At 66.4% G+C, this 17,410-nt stretch overlaps 1 protein-coding gene across 1 annotated transcript; it reads right to left on the reverse strand.

The window, feature by feature from the left end:
- Positions 1 to 123: 123 nt before the first annotated feature.
- Positions 124 to 16,434, reverse strand: SART1 (spliceosome associated factor 1, recruiter of U4/U6.U5 tri-snRNP). Its single transcript, XM_075489543.1, is given in 21 exon segments — positions 124 to 260; positions 1,197 to 1,318; positions 2,004 to 2,093; positions 2,180 to 2,315; positions 3,120 to 3,210; positions 4,603 to 4,690; positions 5,290 to 5,400; positions 7,034 to 7,189; positions 8,077 to 8,207; positions 8,335 to 8,419; positions 8,421 to 8,490; positions 9,372 to 9,493; positions 10,952 to 11,164; positions 11,271 to 11,410; positions 13,406 to 13,505; positions 13,579 to 13,656; positions 14,846 to 14,951; positions 15,040 to 15,166; positions 15,262 to 15,317; positions 15,422 to 15,476; positions 16,054 to 16,434. Coding segments are annotated over 21 exon segments (2,436 nt in total). The 5' UTR covers positions 16,394 to 16,434; the 3' UTR covers positions 124 to 241.
- Positions 16,435 to 17,410: the final 976 nt, after the last annotated feature.

Consider the following 17,410-nt stretch of genomic DNA (forward strand, 5'->3'; position numbering starts at 1 on the left):
GGTGGCACTGTCCTGACCTGGGCCCGCGGGCGGTGGCAGGGGGAGGGGATGGGGACGCGGCGCTGTCCCCACGCCTGGTGACGGGGTGGCTTTGTCCCCCCGGCGCAGGTGACACGCGGTGGCAGACGGTGGCCGTCCCCAAGGCCTTTATTGTCCCCGCGGGGACGGGGGGGGGGGGGACACGGAGGACAGGGGGGGACACAGGGGGGGGACACGGGAGGGGACAGGGGCGTCCCCCGGCTCACTTGGTGATGGTGTTCCTGGGGGGGGAAGGGGGGTCAGCACCCTCCCAGTGCTCCCAGTGCCCTCCCAGTGCCTCCCAGTCCCATCCCAGTGCCCCCCACCTCCCACCTGAGTCTCCCCACCCCCCTCCCAGTGCCCTTACCACTCCTCCCAGTGCTCCCAGTCCCCCCAGCACCCCCCCTCCAGTGCTCCCAGTCCCCCCAGCATCCTTCCCAGTCCCCCTCCCAGGGCTCCCAATCTCCTCCCGGTGCCCTTCCCAGTCCTCCCAGTCCCTGCCATTCCACCCAGCACCCCTCCCGGTCTCTCCCAGTGCCTTTCCCACCCACCCTCCCAGTGCTCCCAGTACCCCTAGCACCCCTCCCAGTCCCTCCCAGCGCTCCCAGTCCCCCCTGCAGCCCCCCTCCAGTGCTCCCAGTCCCCCTCCCAGTGCCCTTCCCACCCCCCCCAGTGCTCCCAGTCCCCCCAGCACCCCCCCCTCCAGTGCTCCCAGTCCCCCTCCCCATGCCCTTCCCACCCCTCCCAGCGCTCCCAGTCCCCCCAGCACCCCCCCTCCAGTGCTCCCAGTCCCCCTCCCCGTGCCCTTCCCACCCCTCCCAGCGCTCCCAGTCCCCCCAGCACCCCCCCCTCCAGTGCTCCCAGTCCCCCTCCCAGTGCCCTTCCCACCCCCCCCAGTGCTCCCAGTCCCCCAGCACCCCCCCCTCCAGTGCTCCCAGTCCCCCTCCCCATGCCCTTCCCACCCCTCCCAGCGCTCCCAGTCCCCCCAGCACCCCCCCTCCAGTGCTCCCAGTCCCCCTCCCCGTGCCCTTCCCACCCCTCCCAGCGCTCCCAGTCCCCCCAGCACCCCCCCTCCAGTGCTCCCAGTCCCCCTCCCCGTGCCCTTCCCACCCCTCCCAGCGCTCCCAGTCCCCCCAGCACCCCTCCCAGTCCCTCCCAGTGCTCCCAGTAGCACCCACGCGTTCATGCTCTTCCCGCTGCCGCTGAGCACGATGTAGGGCGTCTTCTGCGCCTTCTGCTTCTCCTGCAGCAGGGCCACCGTCCCCAGCGGCGTGTCGCTGGAGCTCATCTTCTTCAGCAGCTGCCGCGCACGGGGGCGAGACCCCCCCCAAAATAAGGGGGGACCCCCAAAAAATGGGGGGACCCCCCCAAAACATGGGGGGACCCCCCCAAAATAAAGGGCATCCCCCACCCCAAACACTCCCCCCAAGCCCCAAGAGCAGAGGAAGTCGTGAGCAGGATGGGGGAGGGGGCAAATTTGGGGGGATCCCCCCTGAGGGGGGGGGGAGGAGAGGGACCCCCAAATCTAAGGGAACCTCCAAAGTGGGGAGGAGACCCCCAAAAGGGGTGGAGACCCCCCCCCCCCAAAGCGGACCTGAGGGAACCCCAAAATGGGGCCGATGGTGCCATCTCTGCGTCACTGGAGCTGAGGGACCCCAAAAGAGATGGGGGGGGCTCAAAGGGGGCGGGGGACCCCCAAATTGGGGTTCGGGGCCCCCAAATTGAGCTGAAGGACCCAAACTTGGGTCAAGGGGCCCCCAAATTGGGCCAAAGGGCTACAGTGGAGGCAAGGGGACCCCAAAACTGGGCTGAAGGCCCCAAAAGGGCCTGGAGGACCCTAAAAGGGTGCAGGGGGCCTGGCATTGGGTTGGGGACCCCCAAATGGTGCTGAAGACCCACAACAGGGCCGGGGGACCCCAAAAGGCTCCTGCCCCCCCCCCCCCCCCCCGAAATTTCCTCATGGGACCCCCCCAATAACCCCTCACCGCTTCCTCATCCAACTTCTTCATCCTCCGCTCCGTCTTCATCTTCCCCGAGCCTTTGCCGTGGAAGCGGTGGGAGAGCTGCCGGAACGCCTGGGGGGACGACAAGGGACATCGGGGGGGGGGACAGGGGACACGCGTGGGCCCCCCCCCCGGCCGCGTCACCGCTGTCCCCGCACCTCCTTGGGCGTCAGCTTGCGGCCGGTCTCGTCCACGTACTCGATCTTGACGTCGGGGCGGTAGCCCTCCTTCTCCTTGAAGTCCTGCGTGAAGCCCCGGTACTCCTCGCGCCGGCTGTACTTGTCATCGATGGCCCTGCGCGGGTGACGTCGGGGACAGGGGGACGTCAGGGACAGGGGGACGTAGGGATGGGGGGGGACGGGGACGGGGACGTCGTGGGACACGAGGGGACGCGGGGATGGGGGCAGCCAGGGAGGCGGAGGGGACGCGTGGTGCTCCTCATGCCGGCCGTGCTGGTCACCGATGGCGTGGGGGACATGGGGACACCAGGGACAGGGGGACACCAGGGACACAGAGGGGACACGTGGTGCTCCTCACACCGGCTGTGCTGGTCACCAATGGCCCTGTGCGGGTGACATGGGGACACCAGGGACAGGGGGACACAGAGGGGACGCGTGGTGCTCCTCACACCGGCTGTGCTGGTCACCAATGGCCCTGCGTGGGGGACATGGGGACGCCAGGGACAGGGGGACACCAGGGACATGGGGACACCAGGGACACAGAGGGGACGCGTGGTGCTCCTCATGCCGGCTGTGCTGGTCACCGATGGCCCCGTGCAGGTGACACGGGGACACCAGGGACACGGGGACGTCGGGATGGGGGCAGCAAGAGACGCGGAGGGGACACGGCAGCGCCCGTCCCCCTTGCACCGGCCGCGCTGGTCACCGATGGCGCTGCGGGGGGGACGGGGGGACACCGGGGGACACCGGGGGACACGGGGGGCCGTGGGCACGCAGGGAGGCGGCGGGGACACGGCAGCGCCCATGCTCCTCACGCCGGCTGCGCTGGTCACCAGCGGGGAGAGCCGGGGGCGAGGCGGGGTGACAGGGGGCGGGAGGGGGGGACGCGGTGACGCCGTGCCGCGGTGACGTCACCCACATCTTGTCCTCGATGCAGTAGACGGCCGAGGGCAGGGACTTGTTGGGGGCCTTCACCCGCGCCACCTTCTGCACCGTCGTCTCCAGCAGCCCTGGGGGGACGGGGACGGGGGTCAGGGCAACCTATGGAGACCCTGCGTCACCCTATAGAGACTCCTGACCTCCCTACGCAGACCCCAGAGCACCCTATAGGGTCCCCAAATCTCCCTATAGAGACCCCAGAGCACCCTATAGGGTTCTTAAATCACCCTATAGAGACCCCAGAGCACCCTACAGACTCCCCAGAACATCCTACAGACGTCAGAGCTCCCTATAGGATCCCCAGAGCACCCTATAGGATCCCCAAATTGCCCTATAAAGACCACAGAGCACCCTACAGACTCCCCAGAGCACCCTACAGACCTCAGAGCTCGCTATAGGATCCCCAAATTGCCCTATACTGACCCCACAGCACCCTACAGACTCCCCAGAACACCCTACAGACCTCAGAGCTTCCTATAGAATCCCCAGAGCACCCTATAGGATCCCCAAATAGCCCTATAAAGACCACAGAGCACCCTACAGACTCCCCAGAGCACCCTACAGACCTCAGAGCTCGCTATAGGATCCCCAAATTGCCCTATAGTGACCGCAGAGTACCCTACAGACTCCCCAGAGCACCCTACAGATGTGAGAGCTCGCTATAGGATCCCCAGAGCATCCTATAGGATCCCCAAATTGCCCTATAGAGACCCCAGAGCACCCTATACAGACCCCAGACCTCCCTATAGACTCCCCAGAGCACCCTATACAGACCCCAGAGCACCCTGTATCTCTCTACAGGGCCCCCCAAATCACTCTATAGACCCCAAACCACCCTGGATTCCCCCCCGCCCAGGGTCCCCTATAGAGTTCCCAAATTACTCTGAATTCCTTTTACAGTGTCCGTAAGTCACCCTATAGAGTTCCCAAACCACCATGGATCCCTCTATAGGGCCCCCAAACCATCCCAGATCCCTCTATAGGGTCTCCAAACCACCCTACAGACCCCCCAGAGCCTGCTGGATCCCTCTATAGGGCCCCCAAATCACCCTATAGACCATGCATCCCTCTATAGGGTCCCCAAATCACCCTAACGACCCCCCCAAACCACCCCAGATCTCTCTACAGAGCCCCCAAACCACTCTATAGACTCCCCAGACCCCCCTAGATCCCTCTATAGGGCCCCCAAATCACTCTATAGACTCTCCAGACCCCTGTGTATCCCTCTATAGGGCCCTCAATCCACCCTATAGACCCCCCCAAACCACCCCAGGGGAACCCCAATAACCCCCCCGGGCACAACCCAACCCCACACAGCCCCAGGGGACCCCAACTACTCCCCCATAGGGACCCCAAACCACCCTATAGAGACTCTAAACCACCCTATAGGGACCCTAAGCCACCCTATAGGTGATGAAAGGTGCCCCTCCCACCCCGGGGGCACCCATGGGTGCAGGCCCCACCCTTGTTCTGGCAGAGGAGCAGGGCGGCCGCCAGGCCCCGGTTAACGATGGGCTCCTCGTCAAGGATGGTGGTGGAGGAGGCCGAGAACTGGAAAGGGACAAAAAGGGGGTTCAGAGGAGACCCCCCCCCACTTTGGGGGACCCCCCAGCACCCCCCAAGGGGCCAAAAGGGACCCCAACCCCCCCCCCCCAGGGTGCCCCCCCCAAAACCCCCACCTCAGAGCAGCACCCCGGGATTCCCCACTCCATTTTGGGGTGCTTCTCTGTGGGGTGTCCCGTGCCCCTGGGGGTGGGGTGACCCTGGTTTGGGGGTGACCCTGCCTCTGGGTTCAGAAATCACCCCGGTTTTGGGGTGCTGCAGTTTAGGGGGATCCCACCCCCCTGATTTTGGGGTGTGGTGTGCCATTTTGGGGCGTCCCAAATTCTGGGGTGCCCCTGTTCCAGCTGACTCTGGTTTAGGGGTGTCCCTGTTTTTAGGGTGCCCCTGGTCCACCTGTCCCAGTTTTGGGGTGTCCCCATTTCAGGATGTCCCTGGTTTTTGGGCTGCCCCAGTTTCAGGGTGCCCCAGTTTTGGGGTGTCCCTGGTTTAGGGGTGTCCCTGGTTTAGGGGCATCCTCAATTTTGGGGTCCCCCCCCCGTTTCAGGGTCCCCCCAGTTTCGGGGTGCCTCTGTTTTTGGGGTGCTCACGTCCTGGTGCTGCCGCTCCTCGGCCAGGTTGACGCTGCTCCAGCCCACGTTCTCCTCCCCCTCCGAGTCGGGGGCCCCCGGGGGCGAGGGGCGTCCCGCCCGCTCCAAGGCCTGGGGGGACACGGGGGGACATCGGGGGGACACGGGGGACATGGGGGGACACGGGGAGGGACATCGAGGGGGACACAGACATTGAGGGGGTGACACGGGAGGACAGCGCGGGGAGGACACGGGGATGAAACAGGAGAGCACGCGAGGGACGTGGGGGGGCGTGGGGGGACAAAGGGGGAGACGTGGGGGGACATGGGGGGGACATTGTAGGGGGACACGGGGGGGTGACACAGGGGACAACACATGGGGGGACATCGAGGGGGTGACCGCACATGGAGGGACATCGGGGGGTGACACACGAGGGGGACACGGGGGGACGTGAGGGGGACACGGGGGGACGTGAGGGGGACACGCGGCGACACAAGTGATGAGAAATGACAAGTGCCCCCCCCAGGTGCCACCCCCGCCCCCCAACGGACACCCCACCTTCCCCCAGCCCCCCCGTATCGCCCCCCAAGTGTCCCCAGCCCCCCCACTTCACCCCCAGCCCCCCCAAATGTCCACAACCCCCCCACATCTGCCCCCACCCCCCATTTTACCCACAGCCCCCCAAATGTCTACAGCCCCCCCATCACCCCCAGCCCCCCCAAATGTCCACACCCCCCCACATCACGCCCAAGCCCCCCATATCACCCCCCAGCCCCCCAACATCACCCCCAGCCCCTCCAAATCTCCACAGCCCCCCTGCATCTGCCCCCCAACCCCCCCATTTTGCCCCCCAGCCCCCCATATCATCTCCCTACCCCCCCATTTTGCCACTCCGCCCCCCCATTGCGCCCCCCAGCCCCCTATATCATCTCCCTACTCCCCCATTTCACCCCCCAGGCCCCCATATCCTCTCCCTACCCCCCCATTTTACCACCCCACCCCCCCATTTCACCCCCCCAGTCCCCTACATCATCTCCCTACTCCCCCATTTTACCACCCTGCCCCCGCATTCCCCCCCCCTTTTGCCCCCCAGCCCCCTATGTCATCTCCCTACCCCCCCATTTTGCCACTCCGCCCCCCCATTTTGCTCCCCAGCCCCCTATATAATCTCCCCGCCCCCCCATTTCGCCCCCCCAGTCCCCTACATCATCTCTCTACCCCCCCATTTTGCCACTCTGCCCCCCCATTTCGCCCCCCAGGCCCCCGTATCCTCTCCCTACCCCCCCATTTTACCACCCCACCCCCCCATTTCACCCCCTAGCCCCCTACATCATCTCTCTGCCCCCCCATTTTGCCCCCCCACCCCCCCATTTTGCCCCCCAGGCCCCCATATCATCTCCCTACTCCCCCATTTTACCACCCCACCCCCCTATTTCACCCCCCCAGCCCCCTATATCATCTCCCTACTCCCCCATTTTGCCCCCCACCCCCCCATTCCCCCCACCCCCCCATTTTGCCCCCCAGCCCTCTATATCATCTCCCTACTCCATTTCACCCCCCAGCCCCCTACATCATCTCCCTCCCCCCCCATTTTACCACCCCACTCCCCCATTTCGCCCCCCAGCTCCCTATATCATCTCCCTCCCCCCCTATTTCGCCCCCCAGCCCCCCCTTTCGCTCTCCAGCCCCTATATCATCTCCCTACCCCCCCCTTTCGCCCCCCAGCCCCCCCATCGCCCCCCAGCCCCCCCATCTCGCCCCCCACCATCAGCTCCTCCTGCTCCTCCCGGTTCCCGGCCAGGCCGTAGGTCGGGATCTCCCCCAGCGTCCGGCAGAACTCGGAGGTGGCGTTGAAGACGATGGCCCCCGCCCGGGGGTCCGGGCCCGGGGTCCCCCCCGCCCCCCGCACCAGCTCCAGCACCTGGGGGGGCAACGGGGGTGGGGGGGGTGTCAGTGGGTCCTGGGTCCCCCTGGAGCCCCCCCACAGCAGCACCTGGGGGGGGGATCAGGGGGGCCTGGCTGCCCCCCACCACCCTGGGTGCCCACACTGCATTTGGGGGGGCCACAAGACTCACGGCCCCCCCATTTTCTGCTTGCTGGGGGGTGCCTGGACATCTGGGTCCCCCGGTCCCTTGATCTGGGGGGGCTGTGGGACTCTGTGGGTGCTGGGGGGGGAGTGGGGGTGCCCAGACACCTGGGTGCCCCCAGACACCTGCATCCCCCCCCCATCCCCTGGTTTGGGGGTTCCATACGACTCTGTGGGTGCTGGAGGGGGGGGGTGCCTGGGTCCCCCCATCCCCCAATTTGGGGGTTCCATAGGACTCTGTGGGTGACGGGGGCGTGCCCGGACCCCTGGGTGCCCCCCTCCCATCATTTGGGGGGGCTGCAGGACTCTGTGGGTGCTGGGGGGGAGGGGACCCCCGACCCCTGGGTGCTGCTGTCCCCTGCTTCAGGGCTTTCATAGGACTCTGTGGGTGCTGGGGGGGGGGCGCCTGGGTGCCCCCATCCCCCAATTTGGGGGTTCCATAGGACTCTGTGGGTGACGGGGGGGTGCCCGGACCCCTAGGTGCCCCCCTCCCATCATTTGGGGGGGCTGCAAGACTTTGTGGGTGCTGGGGGGGGGGGGGGGGGACGGACCCCGACCCCGACCCCGACCCCTGGGTGCTGCTGTCCCCTGCTTCAGGGCTTCCATAGGACTCTGTGGGTGCTGGGGGGGGGGGGGGTGCCTGGGTGCCCCCATCCCCCAATTTCAGGGATCCCCAGGACTCTGTGGGTGCTGGGGGGTGCTCCCCCCCCCCCGGGTCTCACCTTCTCTCCCCCCGCCTCCCGCAGCTGCTGGAGCTGCCGCAGGCGCCGGCCCTTCTCCAGCTGCTTCTGCAGCTCCTGCTCCGCCTCGTCCTCCTCCAGCGCCGACGGCGAGGCCGGGCCCTGCGCCTCGTCTGGGGGGGCACGGGGGGGGCACCCCTTAGGATGGGACCGGGGGGGTGCCCTGCACCAGCCCCCCCCCACCACCACCACCACCGCTGGGTGCTCCCCTCCCCGCCCGTGGGTGCCCCCCGGCCGCACCCTCGCTGCTGATGTCCATGCTCTCCAGGCGGGTGTCGTCGGAGGGGAGCTGGGGGGGGGGGGCCCGAGGGGGGGGTGGGGGGCGCTTCGGGCTCCCCCTCCCCCGCCTCTGCGCCTTCCTCATCCTCCTGCACCCGACGGCCTCGACCTCGGGTCCTGGGGGGGGGGGGGGGGTAAGAGGGAAGGGGGGGTTGGGTGCTGCCATCGACACCCTTGGGTGCTCCCGGCGGCACCCCCAGACCCAGGCTGAAATCCAAACCTTGCCCCGGGTGCCTTCCCCAGCACCCATGGGTGCCGCCTGGGACACCCCCGGCACGCCAAGATCCCCCCCAGACCCTGGGACCTCCCAGCACCCATGGGTGCTCTCTGGGCCCCCCCCCAGCACCCTGACAACCATTTCAGGAACCACAGCTACCCCAAGACCCCCCACAAAACCCTGGGACCCCCCCCAACACCCATGGGTGCTCCCTGGGACCCCCCCCAGCATCCATGGGTGCTCTCTGGGACCCCCCCCAGCACCCTGGGACCCCCCCCCAGCACCCATGGGTGCCTCCCAGGACCCTGCCCAGCACTCTGAGACCCCCCTCAGCCCCCCTGCATGCTCCCTAGGACTCTCCTCAGCATTCCGGGACCCCCCCAACCCCCATGGGTGCTCCCTGGCACCCCCCCAGTACCCACGGGTGCCTCCCAGGATCCTGCCTAGCACCCTGAGACCCCTCTCAGCACCCCTGCATGCCCCCTAAGACTGTCCTCACCAACCTTGGGACCCCCCCCAACACCCATGGGTGCTCCGTAGGACCCCCCCCCCAGCACCCATGGGTGCCTCCCAGGACCCTGCCCAGCACCCTGAGACCCCCCTCAGCATCCACGCGTGCTCTCTATGATTCCCATCAGCACCCTGAAACCCCCCCAACGCCCATGGCTGCTCCCTGGGGACCCCCCCCCAGCACCCATGGGTGCCTCCCAGGACTCTGCCCACCACCCTGAGACCCGCCCCAGCACCCATGGGTGCCCCCGAGGACGCCCCGGGTGCCCACCTGGAGCCGAAGTCCCCGCGGGTGTCCCCGGGGGCCAGGGGCAGGAGGTCGTCGGCGCGAAGCGGTTTCTCCTTCCGCCGGAGCCGCCGCACCCGGCGCCGCGTCTTCCGGAAACCCACGTTCTGGGGGGGGGCGAGGGGGGGGGTCCTCCCGTTACCCACAATGCCCCGGGGCAGGGGCACACACCCCCCCATTACCCACAATGCCCTGGGGCTGGAGAACACCACCCCCCCCCCCCAAATCACCGGGGCTCACGCCAACCCCAACACCCCAAACCTGAAGATGAAGCCCCCCCCCCCCCCAAAAAAGCTCTCGGTCCCCCCCCAACCCCCTCAATTTTCCCCAAAATGGCCCCAAATCAATGAAATTTCCCCAAACGGCCCCCAAAAATTCAACGTTCTTGAAACGGAGCCAATCCCACCCCAAATGACCCCAAAATCTCACCAAGGGTCACCGAAAACATCCCCGAACACCCCAAAATGAGGCAAGTGGCCCAGAATGGACCCACCCCCCCAAAACAGGACCCCAAAATACCCCAGACCCCCAAATACTGCCCCAAATCTGCCCCAGAGCCCCCCAAAACCACTTAAATAAGCCCAAAGCCCCCAAAATACCCCCAACACCCCAAAATCAACAAAATCTGCTCCCCAGCCCCCCCCAAACTGACTCAAATAACCCCAAACCACCCCAAAACACCCCACATATCAACCCAACCCCCCCAACCCCCTAAACACCCCCCAAAAAGGGCTCAAATAACCCCCCACTTCCCTAAAATCCCCCCAAATTCAGGCATCCCAAGACCCCCCAAAAAGAGCTCAAATAAGCTCACCCCCCCAAAATACCCCAAACCCCTCAAATCACCCCAAACCAGCCCACGTACCCCAAAGGCCCCCCCCAAAAGGGCTCAAATCCCCCCCAACCCCCCCAAAATACCCCAAACCCCTCAAATCACCCCAAACCAGCCCCCCAAGACCCCCCCCATAGGGCTTAAATAGCCCCACCCCCCAAAAACACCCCAACCCCCCAAATCACCCCAAACCAGTCCTCCCCCCCCAAGGGGCCCCCCCAAAAAGAGCTCAAATCCCCCCAAACCCCCCCAAAACTCCCCAACCCCCCCCAAATCACCTCAAACCACCCCATCCCCCCAAGGGCCCCCCCCAAAAAGGCTCAAATCACCCCAACCCCCCCAAAATACCTCAGATCACCCCAAATCAGCCCACCTCCCCCAAGGGCCCCCCCAAAAAGGGCTCAAATCCCCCCAAAGACCCCTAAATACCCCAAATCCCTCAAATCACCCCAAACCAGCCCACTGCCCCCAAGGGCCCCCCCAAAAAGGGCTCAAATCACCCCAACCCCCCCAAAATACCTCAAATGACCCCAAATCACCCCAAACCAGCCCTCTCCCCCCAAGGGGCCCCCCCAAAAAGAGCTCAAATCCCCCCAAACCACCCCAACCCCCCCCCAAATCCCCCCAAACCAGCCCACCTCCCCCAAGGGGCCCCCCCAAAAAGGGCTCAAATCACCCCAACTCCCCCCAAAATCACCCCAAACCAGCCCCCCCCCCCCCCAAAAGCACTCACCATCTCCTGGGGCGTCAGGTACTCAGGGGCCAGGCGGAGGGGGGGCAGCTCCAGGCTTTGGGGGGCTGGGCCGTTGGCAGGGGGCTGCTGCCGGGGGTCCCCAAGGCCACCCCCCGCCGTCATCGGCCCCTGCGTCCCCCCCGGGCCCAGGCGGAAGGAGGGGCGCTGGGGGGGCTCGGCGTATTTGGGGAGCACCACGTGTTCCTTGGGGCCCTGCGGCGCGGGATAACACGGGGTAACACGGGTTAACACGGGATAACACGGGGTAACACGCCTCTGCCGGGGGGGGACACGTGGGGACACGGGGGGGGACACACACCTGGGTGGCGGTGGCAGGGTCCTCGTCCTCGTAGGGGACGTAGGGGGGCTTCTTCTTGCGCAGCTCGGCGTTCTCCTGCGCCTGCTCCTCGGCCACCAAGGTGACGTTCACCAGGACGTCCTCGCTCTCCTCCAGCACCCCTGGGGACACGGGGGGACAGGGCTTGGGGACACGGGGAGACAGGGCTCGGGGACACCGGGGGGACAGGGCTCGGGCAGACAGGGCTTGGGGACACGGGGAGACAGGGCTCGGGGACACCGGGGGGACAGGGCTCAGGTAGACAGGGCTTGGGGACACAGGGTGACAAGGCTTGGGGACACCGGGGGGACAGGGCTTGGGGACACGGGGTGACAGGGCTCGGGGACGCCGGGGGGACAGGGCTCAGGCAGACAGGGCTTGGGGACACAGGGTGACAGGGCTTGGGGACACCAGGGGGACAGGGCTCAGGCAGACAGGGCTTGGGGACACCGGGGGGACAGGGCTCGGGCAGACAGGGCTCAGGGACACAGGGTGACAGGGCTCGGGGACACGGGGGGGACAGGGCTTGGGGGGACAGGGCTCAGGGACACCAAGGGACAGCGCTTGGGGACACCAAGGGCACAGTTCTTGAGGAGGTGAGGGAACAAGGCTTGGGGACATTGAGAGGTGATATTGAGGTGACATTGGGGATGACAACACTTGGAGATGCCAAAGGAACGGTGCTTGGGGACACCAAGGGGGGGTGACAGCACTTGGGGACACTGAGGGGACAAGGCTTGGGGACACGGAGGGTGACAGCTCTCAGGGATATGGGGGGGACAGGGCAAAGGGCACCAGCGCAGGGTGGGGGACACATGGGGACAGGTCAAGGGGCACCGGCAGGACACGGGTGCCACCGAGTCCCACCAAGACTGGATGTGACACCGTGTCCCCTGCGGGCATCACATCTCCTCCTTTTGTCACTTTGGGGGGGGGTCATGGGCCCTGTGTCCCCGCCCTGTGTCCCCTGGGGATGTCACAGGCCCCATGTCCCCTCTTGGTGTCCCCTTAGGGAGTCATGGGCCACGTGTCCCCTCCCAGTGCTCTCTCACGGCATCGTGTCCCCTCCTGGTGTCCCCTTAGGAGGTCACGGGCCCCATGTTCCCTCCTGGTGTCCCCTTAGGAGGTCACGGGCCCCGTGTCCCCTCCTGGTGTCCCCTTACAAGGTCACGGGCCCTGTGTCCCCTTACGAGGTCACGGGCCCCGCGTCCCCTCCTGGTGTCCCCTTACGAGGTCACGGGCCCTGTGTCCCCTCCTGGTGTCCCCTTAGGAGGTCACGGGCCCCGTGTCCCCTCCTGGTGTCCCCTTAGAAGGTCACGGGCCCCGTGTCCCCTCCTGGTGTCCCCTTAGAAGGTCACGGGCCCCACGTCCCCTCCTGGTTGTCCCCTTAGGAGGTCACGGGCCCCGCGTCCCCTCCTGGTGTCCCCTTAGGAGGTCACGGGCCCCACGTCCCCTCCTGATTTCCCCTTAGGAGGTCACAGGCCCCGTGTCCCCTCCTGGTGTCCCCTTACAAGGTCACGGGCCCTGTGTCCCTTCCTGGTGTCGCCTTACGAGGTCACGGGCCCCGCGTCCCCTCCTGGTGTCCCCTTACGAGGTCACGGGCCCTGTGTCCCCTCCTGGTGTCCCCTTAGGAGGTCACGGGCCCCGTGTCCCCTCCTGGTGTCCCCTTAGGAGGTCACGGGCCCCACGTCCCCTCCTGGTTGTCCCCTTAGGAGGTCACGGGCCCCGCGTCCCCTCCTGGTGTCCCCTTAGGAGGTCACGGGCCCCACGTCCCCTCCTGATTTCCCCTTAGGAGGTCACAGGCCCCGTGTCCCCTCCTGGTGTCCCCTTAGGAGGTCACGGGCCCCACGTCCCCTCCTGGTGTCCCCTTAGGAGGTCACGGGCCCCACGTCCCCTCCTGGTGTCCCCTTAGGAGGTCACGGGCCCCACATCCCCTCCTGGTGTCCCCTTACGAGGTCACGGGCCCCGTGTCCCCTCCTGGTGTCCCCTTAGGGACATCGCATCCCCTCCCGGGTGGTCACAGACCCGATGTCCCCTGAGGAGTGTCATATCTCCTCCCTGTGTCCTCTGGGGACACCACGGGTCCCGTTGTCCCCTCCCTGTCCCCCCCAGCTCACCCTTGTCCTTGAGGGTGAGAACGAGGGTCTCCCCCTCCCGGAAGGCCCCCAGGTCGTGCTCCACCGTCAGCCCCTGCAGGTCCCGCGAGCTGTAGAGGTCCTGGGGGGACACGGGGCAGTCAGGGCCATGACCAGAGCGTCCCCAAGGGTCCCCAAGCCTGTCCCCAACTCACCCTCTTCCTCCGCATGAACTCCTCCTCCACCAGGGTGCTGACGCCAAACTCCTGGTCCATCTCCTCCAGCAGCTTGGCCTGGAAGGGGAAGGGACCAGTTGGACGGGTCCGAGACCACTGGGAGTGGTGGGATCCTCCCGGACCACCAGAGGAGCCAACGGATGGGCAAGGCAACGTGGGGGCCACCAAAACTCAACGCGGGGCCACCAAAACTCAACGGATGAGCTACAAAAACGTTCTCAACCACGTACCAAAGGTTTTGGGGGACCCCGATAACGTTATTGTGGCCTCTAAAGACTTTGAAGTCTACTCAAAGCACAGCAAAACCTTTAGCGCAACTTCAACGTCTGGACAAAGAACGCGAAACATCAACCAAGTCCTACTGAAAAGCATCTAAAGACCAACGCGACCGTCGACCGTGGTCAACCGGACTGCCTAGCGCCCCAAATTAACTTGATGATCTTCTAGAAAGAGCTCACCCACCCGGTGGGTGAAGAGAAAACGGCAGACAGGGCTTTTGGGGGGGGCTTAGTGATGGTGGCCCTCCTGGCTTCCTTCCGGGTGAGTTGTCCTAACATAGAACGACCACGGACTTGACATTGGGTTGTGGAGAACGGGGGGACACCTGGCTGGTGGCCGTTCCCTCCTGGTGTCCCTCAAGGTTTAATTCCACTCAACGATTCCGCTAACGAGCGGCCGCAAGGGCTGAGCGCAGCCTCGGCTGGAGATCTTTAACGACAAAACGGCGCTGACGCTCTTCAGCAACCTTCTAGAACGATCTACGCGGGTTGGGGCATCGCACAATTAGCGGTACGAAAATTAACGAGGACGACAACCGGATTCTCCACCAGGATCCCCAAGGATCCATCGGGGACCGGAGATCTGCTCTCCAGACAGGATCTGGGGGGGGGTGTTGGTGGCCAAGGAGCTCAACCAGCAGCCAAACGACCCAAGCATCCCGCAAGAACGGGAAAAGCACACGCTGAGAAAAACAAATAGCATTAAAAATCATAAGGTTTTGCCCCAAAACAACAAAATATTTTTTTAGAAAGAAAACGGGGCCTGGAAAAACGTCATTTTTAAACAGGTTTTTGGGGAACACCTATAAACATCAACATTAACGTTCAAAGACGCCCGAGACGTTCAAGAACTTGCATAAAATCATTACTTTAACGCCTTTCTTACAAAAATCATCGTGTTTTAGGGTTGTCACCCCCATAACGACGTGGGGGGTGCAGTAAGGCCCCGCCCGGTTTCCCCCACCCACCCTTTTCTCCGCCAACTCCTTCTCCTGCTGCAGCTTCCGGCTCCTCTCGATCCAGGCAGCCGTGTCGTCCAGCCACGGGTCGTCCTCCCCCAGCGTCTTGATCTTCCTGGAGATATTTTGGGGTAAAAAAAGAAATTTGAAGTCACCCCGCCCCCGTGAAAGGAGCCGCCCCCCCCCACCCATGGGTGCCTCACCCCAATTTCTGGTTGAGGAGCCGTTTCTCCTTGGCGGCCGCCAGCTTCTCCCGGATCTCCTCCCGCTGCCGCTGCACCAGCGGGTTGATGACGTCTGCCGCCACCGGATCCTCCTTGGTCCCGGCCTCTGCGAGGGGGACACACGCCCCAAAATGGGTGCTGGGTGCCCCCCAAAAATGGGTGGGAGGGGTGTCTGGGGTGGGGTGGGGGAGCACCGCTCACCTTTCTTGACGGTCGCCGTCTCCAGTGGCTTCAGCCCCAGCTTGGCGCGGAGTTTGCTGGGGGGGGAAGGGGAGTGAGGGGGGGTTGGGGGGTTTGGAGGGGCGGGGGGCACCCTGAGGGGTGTCGCCCAGCGGGTGGGGGGCGCGGGGGGTTCGCTCACTTGGTTTCCTCCACGCTGAGGGACGACTCGGCTGTGGCCGCCTTGGCGGCTGCGGCTGCGATTAATTAAGGGGGGGCGTTAGCTAACGAGGGGGGGCAGCTCCTTCCCCACCCCCCATAGCGACACCCCTCCTGACACCCAACAGCCCCCCGAGACCCCCCCGGCCATCCCCCACCCAAACCACCCCCCGTGTCACCCCAGGACTCCCCTCCAGCCCCCCGAGCCCCCCACAACCCCCCTCCAGCCCCCCACAAACCCTTTCCCTGCACCCCATAACTCCTCCAGCCCCCCAACACCCTCCCTGTGCCCCATACGCCCCCTAAGTGACCCATACCCCCCCAGCGCCCCCCAACCCCCCTCCAGCCCCCCACAAACCCCTCCCCTGCACCCCATAACTCCTCCAGCCCCCCAACACCCTCCCTGTGCCCCATACCCCCCCAGCCCCCCCAAACCCTCTCCCGCACCCCATAACTCCTCCAGCCCCCCACAAACCGCTCCCCCGCACCCCAGACCACCCCCGCACCCCACAAGCCCCCCCCCCCCCGCACCCCAACACCCTCCCTGGGCCCCAGAATCACCCCCTGCACCCCGTTCCCCCCCCAGCCCCTCACGACCGCCCGCCGCCCCCTCACCGGGCTCCTCCCGCTCCTCCCGCCGCTCCCTCTTCCCGCGCCGCTCGGCCTCGGTGCCTCCCCGGCCATGGCCGCTCCTTCCCGGCTCCTCGGGGCCACCGCGGCGAGACGAGGAAGAACCGGAGCCGCCACCGGAGCCGCCGCCGCCGCCGCCGCTTCGCTCCCCCCGGGAGCGGCTGCGCTTCCCTCGTCGCTCCCCGCCGCGGTGCCGGTGCTTGCGGTGCTCCCGGGGCCGCCCCGCGGTGCTGCCCCCCCCCGCCGGGGCCGTTCCCGCCGCCGCCGGAGCCTCCTCGGCCGCCTCGGCCCCGCCGCGCTCCCGGTGCTTCTTCGAGGAGCCCATGGCCGCGCCGCAGCCGCTTCCGGGAGCGAAGCTTCGCTTCCGGGGCGTCACCCGGGCAACCGCATCGGTCCCGCCCCAGCCTTTTCCGGATCGGATCCGCTTCCGTCACGGCGCGTTTCTCATTGGCTGCCGCTGGGCGCCGCTTCCGGTAGTGGGGGCGTTGCTATGGGGAGGGGAAGCTATCCGGGAGGAACCATTCCGCGGGGAGGGGGGGAACACCGGGCCGCACCTTTAGGAACCCCCGCAGAGGCCTGGAGACCCGCGGGGGAGCGGGCACCGGGGATCTACCAGCCCTGGAGGCCGCGGGGAGGCGGGGATCCCCTCAGGATACCCCGTGCGGGCCGCTGGGGGGGAGATCCCAAAATGGCGGCTCCCTGTGATACAACAAAATGGCAGCGCCTGAGGGTACAACAAAATGGCGGCTCGTTGGGGGTGCAACAAAATGGCGGCGGGGGGGGTACCCCGGAGGGGATAGGGGTGACGAGGTCCCCCCAAGGCGACGGACAGGCCGGTACCTCCAGACTTGAGGTCTCTCCACTCCGCGGGGGGTGCTGGGGCCCCCCAAACTCCCCCCGGGGCCCCCGTTGCCCCCCCGGGGCCCAGGGCCGGGGTCCGCCCCCCCCCCCCGCCTCGTGCCCTTTGATCCGCCCAGGCCAGGCGCCTCGGCGGCGCCGGGGGCGGGGTTAGGGGCGGGGTTAGGGGCGGGGTGGGGCGTGGTCGGCGCGGAGTATAAAAGGCGGCGCCCCCGCCCCGCCCCAGTCAGTCTCCTCAGCGTCGGCGGGCGAAGGTACCGCGGGGGGGTTGGGGGTTTTGGGGTGCCCGCGGGGGTCTGGAGAACCCTGTGAGGATATCGGGGGGTCTTGGGGTGCAGGGAGGATTCTAGGGCCTTCCCCAGGGGAGGTCGGGGTGGCCTGGGGGGGTTCGGGACCCCATATTGGGGTGCCCAGAGGCATCTTGGGGTGCCTGTAGGATGGCAGAATCGCCCTCTAAGGATAGCGGGGTGCTGGGCGCAATATT

The sequence above is a fragment of the Mycteria americana genome, unplaced genomic scaffold (genome assembly GCF_035582795.1).
Source record: "Mycteria americana isolate JAX WOST 10 ecotype Jacksonville Zoo and Gardens unplaced genomic scaffold, USCA_MyAme_1.0 Scaffold_191, whole genome shotgun sequence".
NCBI classification, from domain to species: domain Eukaryota; kingdom Metazoa; phylum Chordata; class Aves; order Ciconiiformes; family Ciconiidae; genus Mycteria; species Mycteria americana.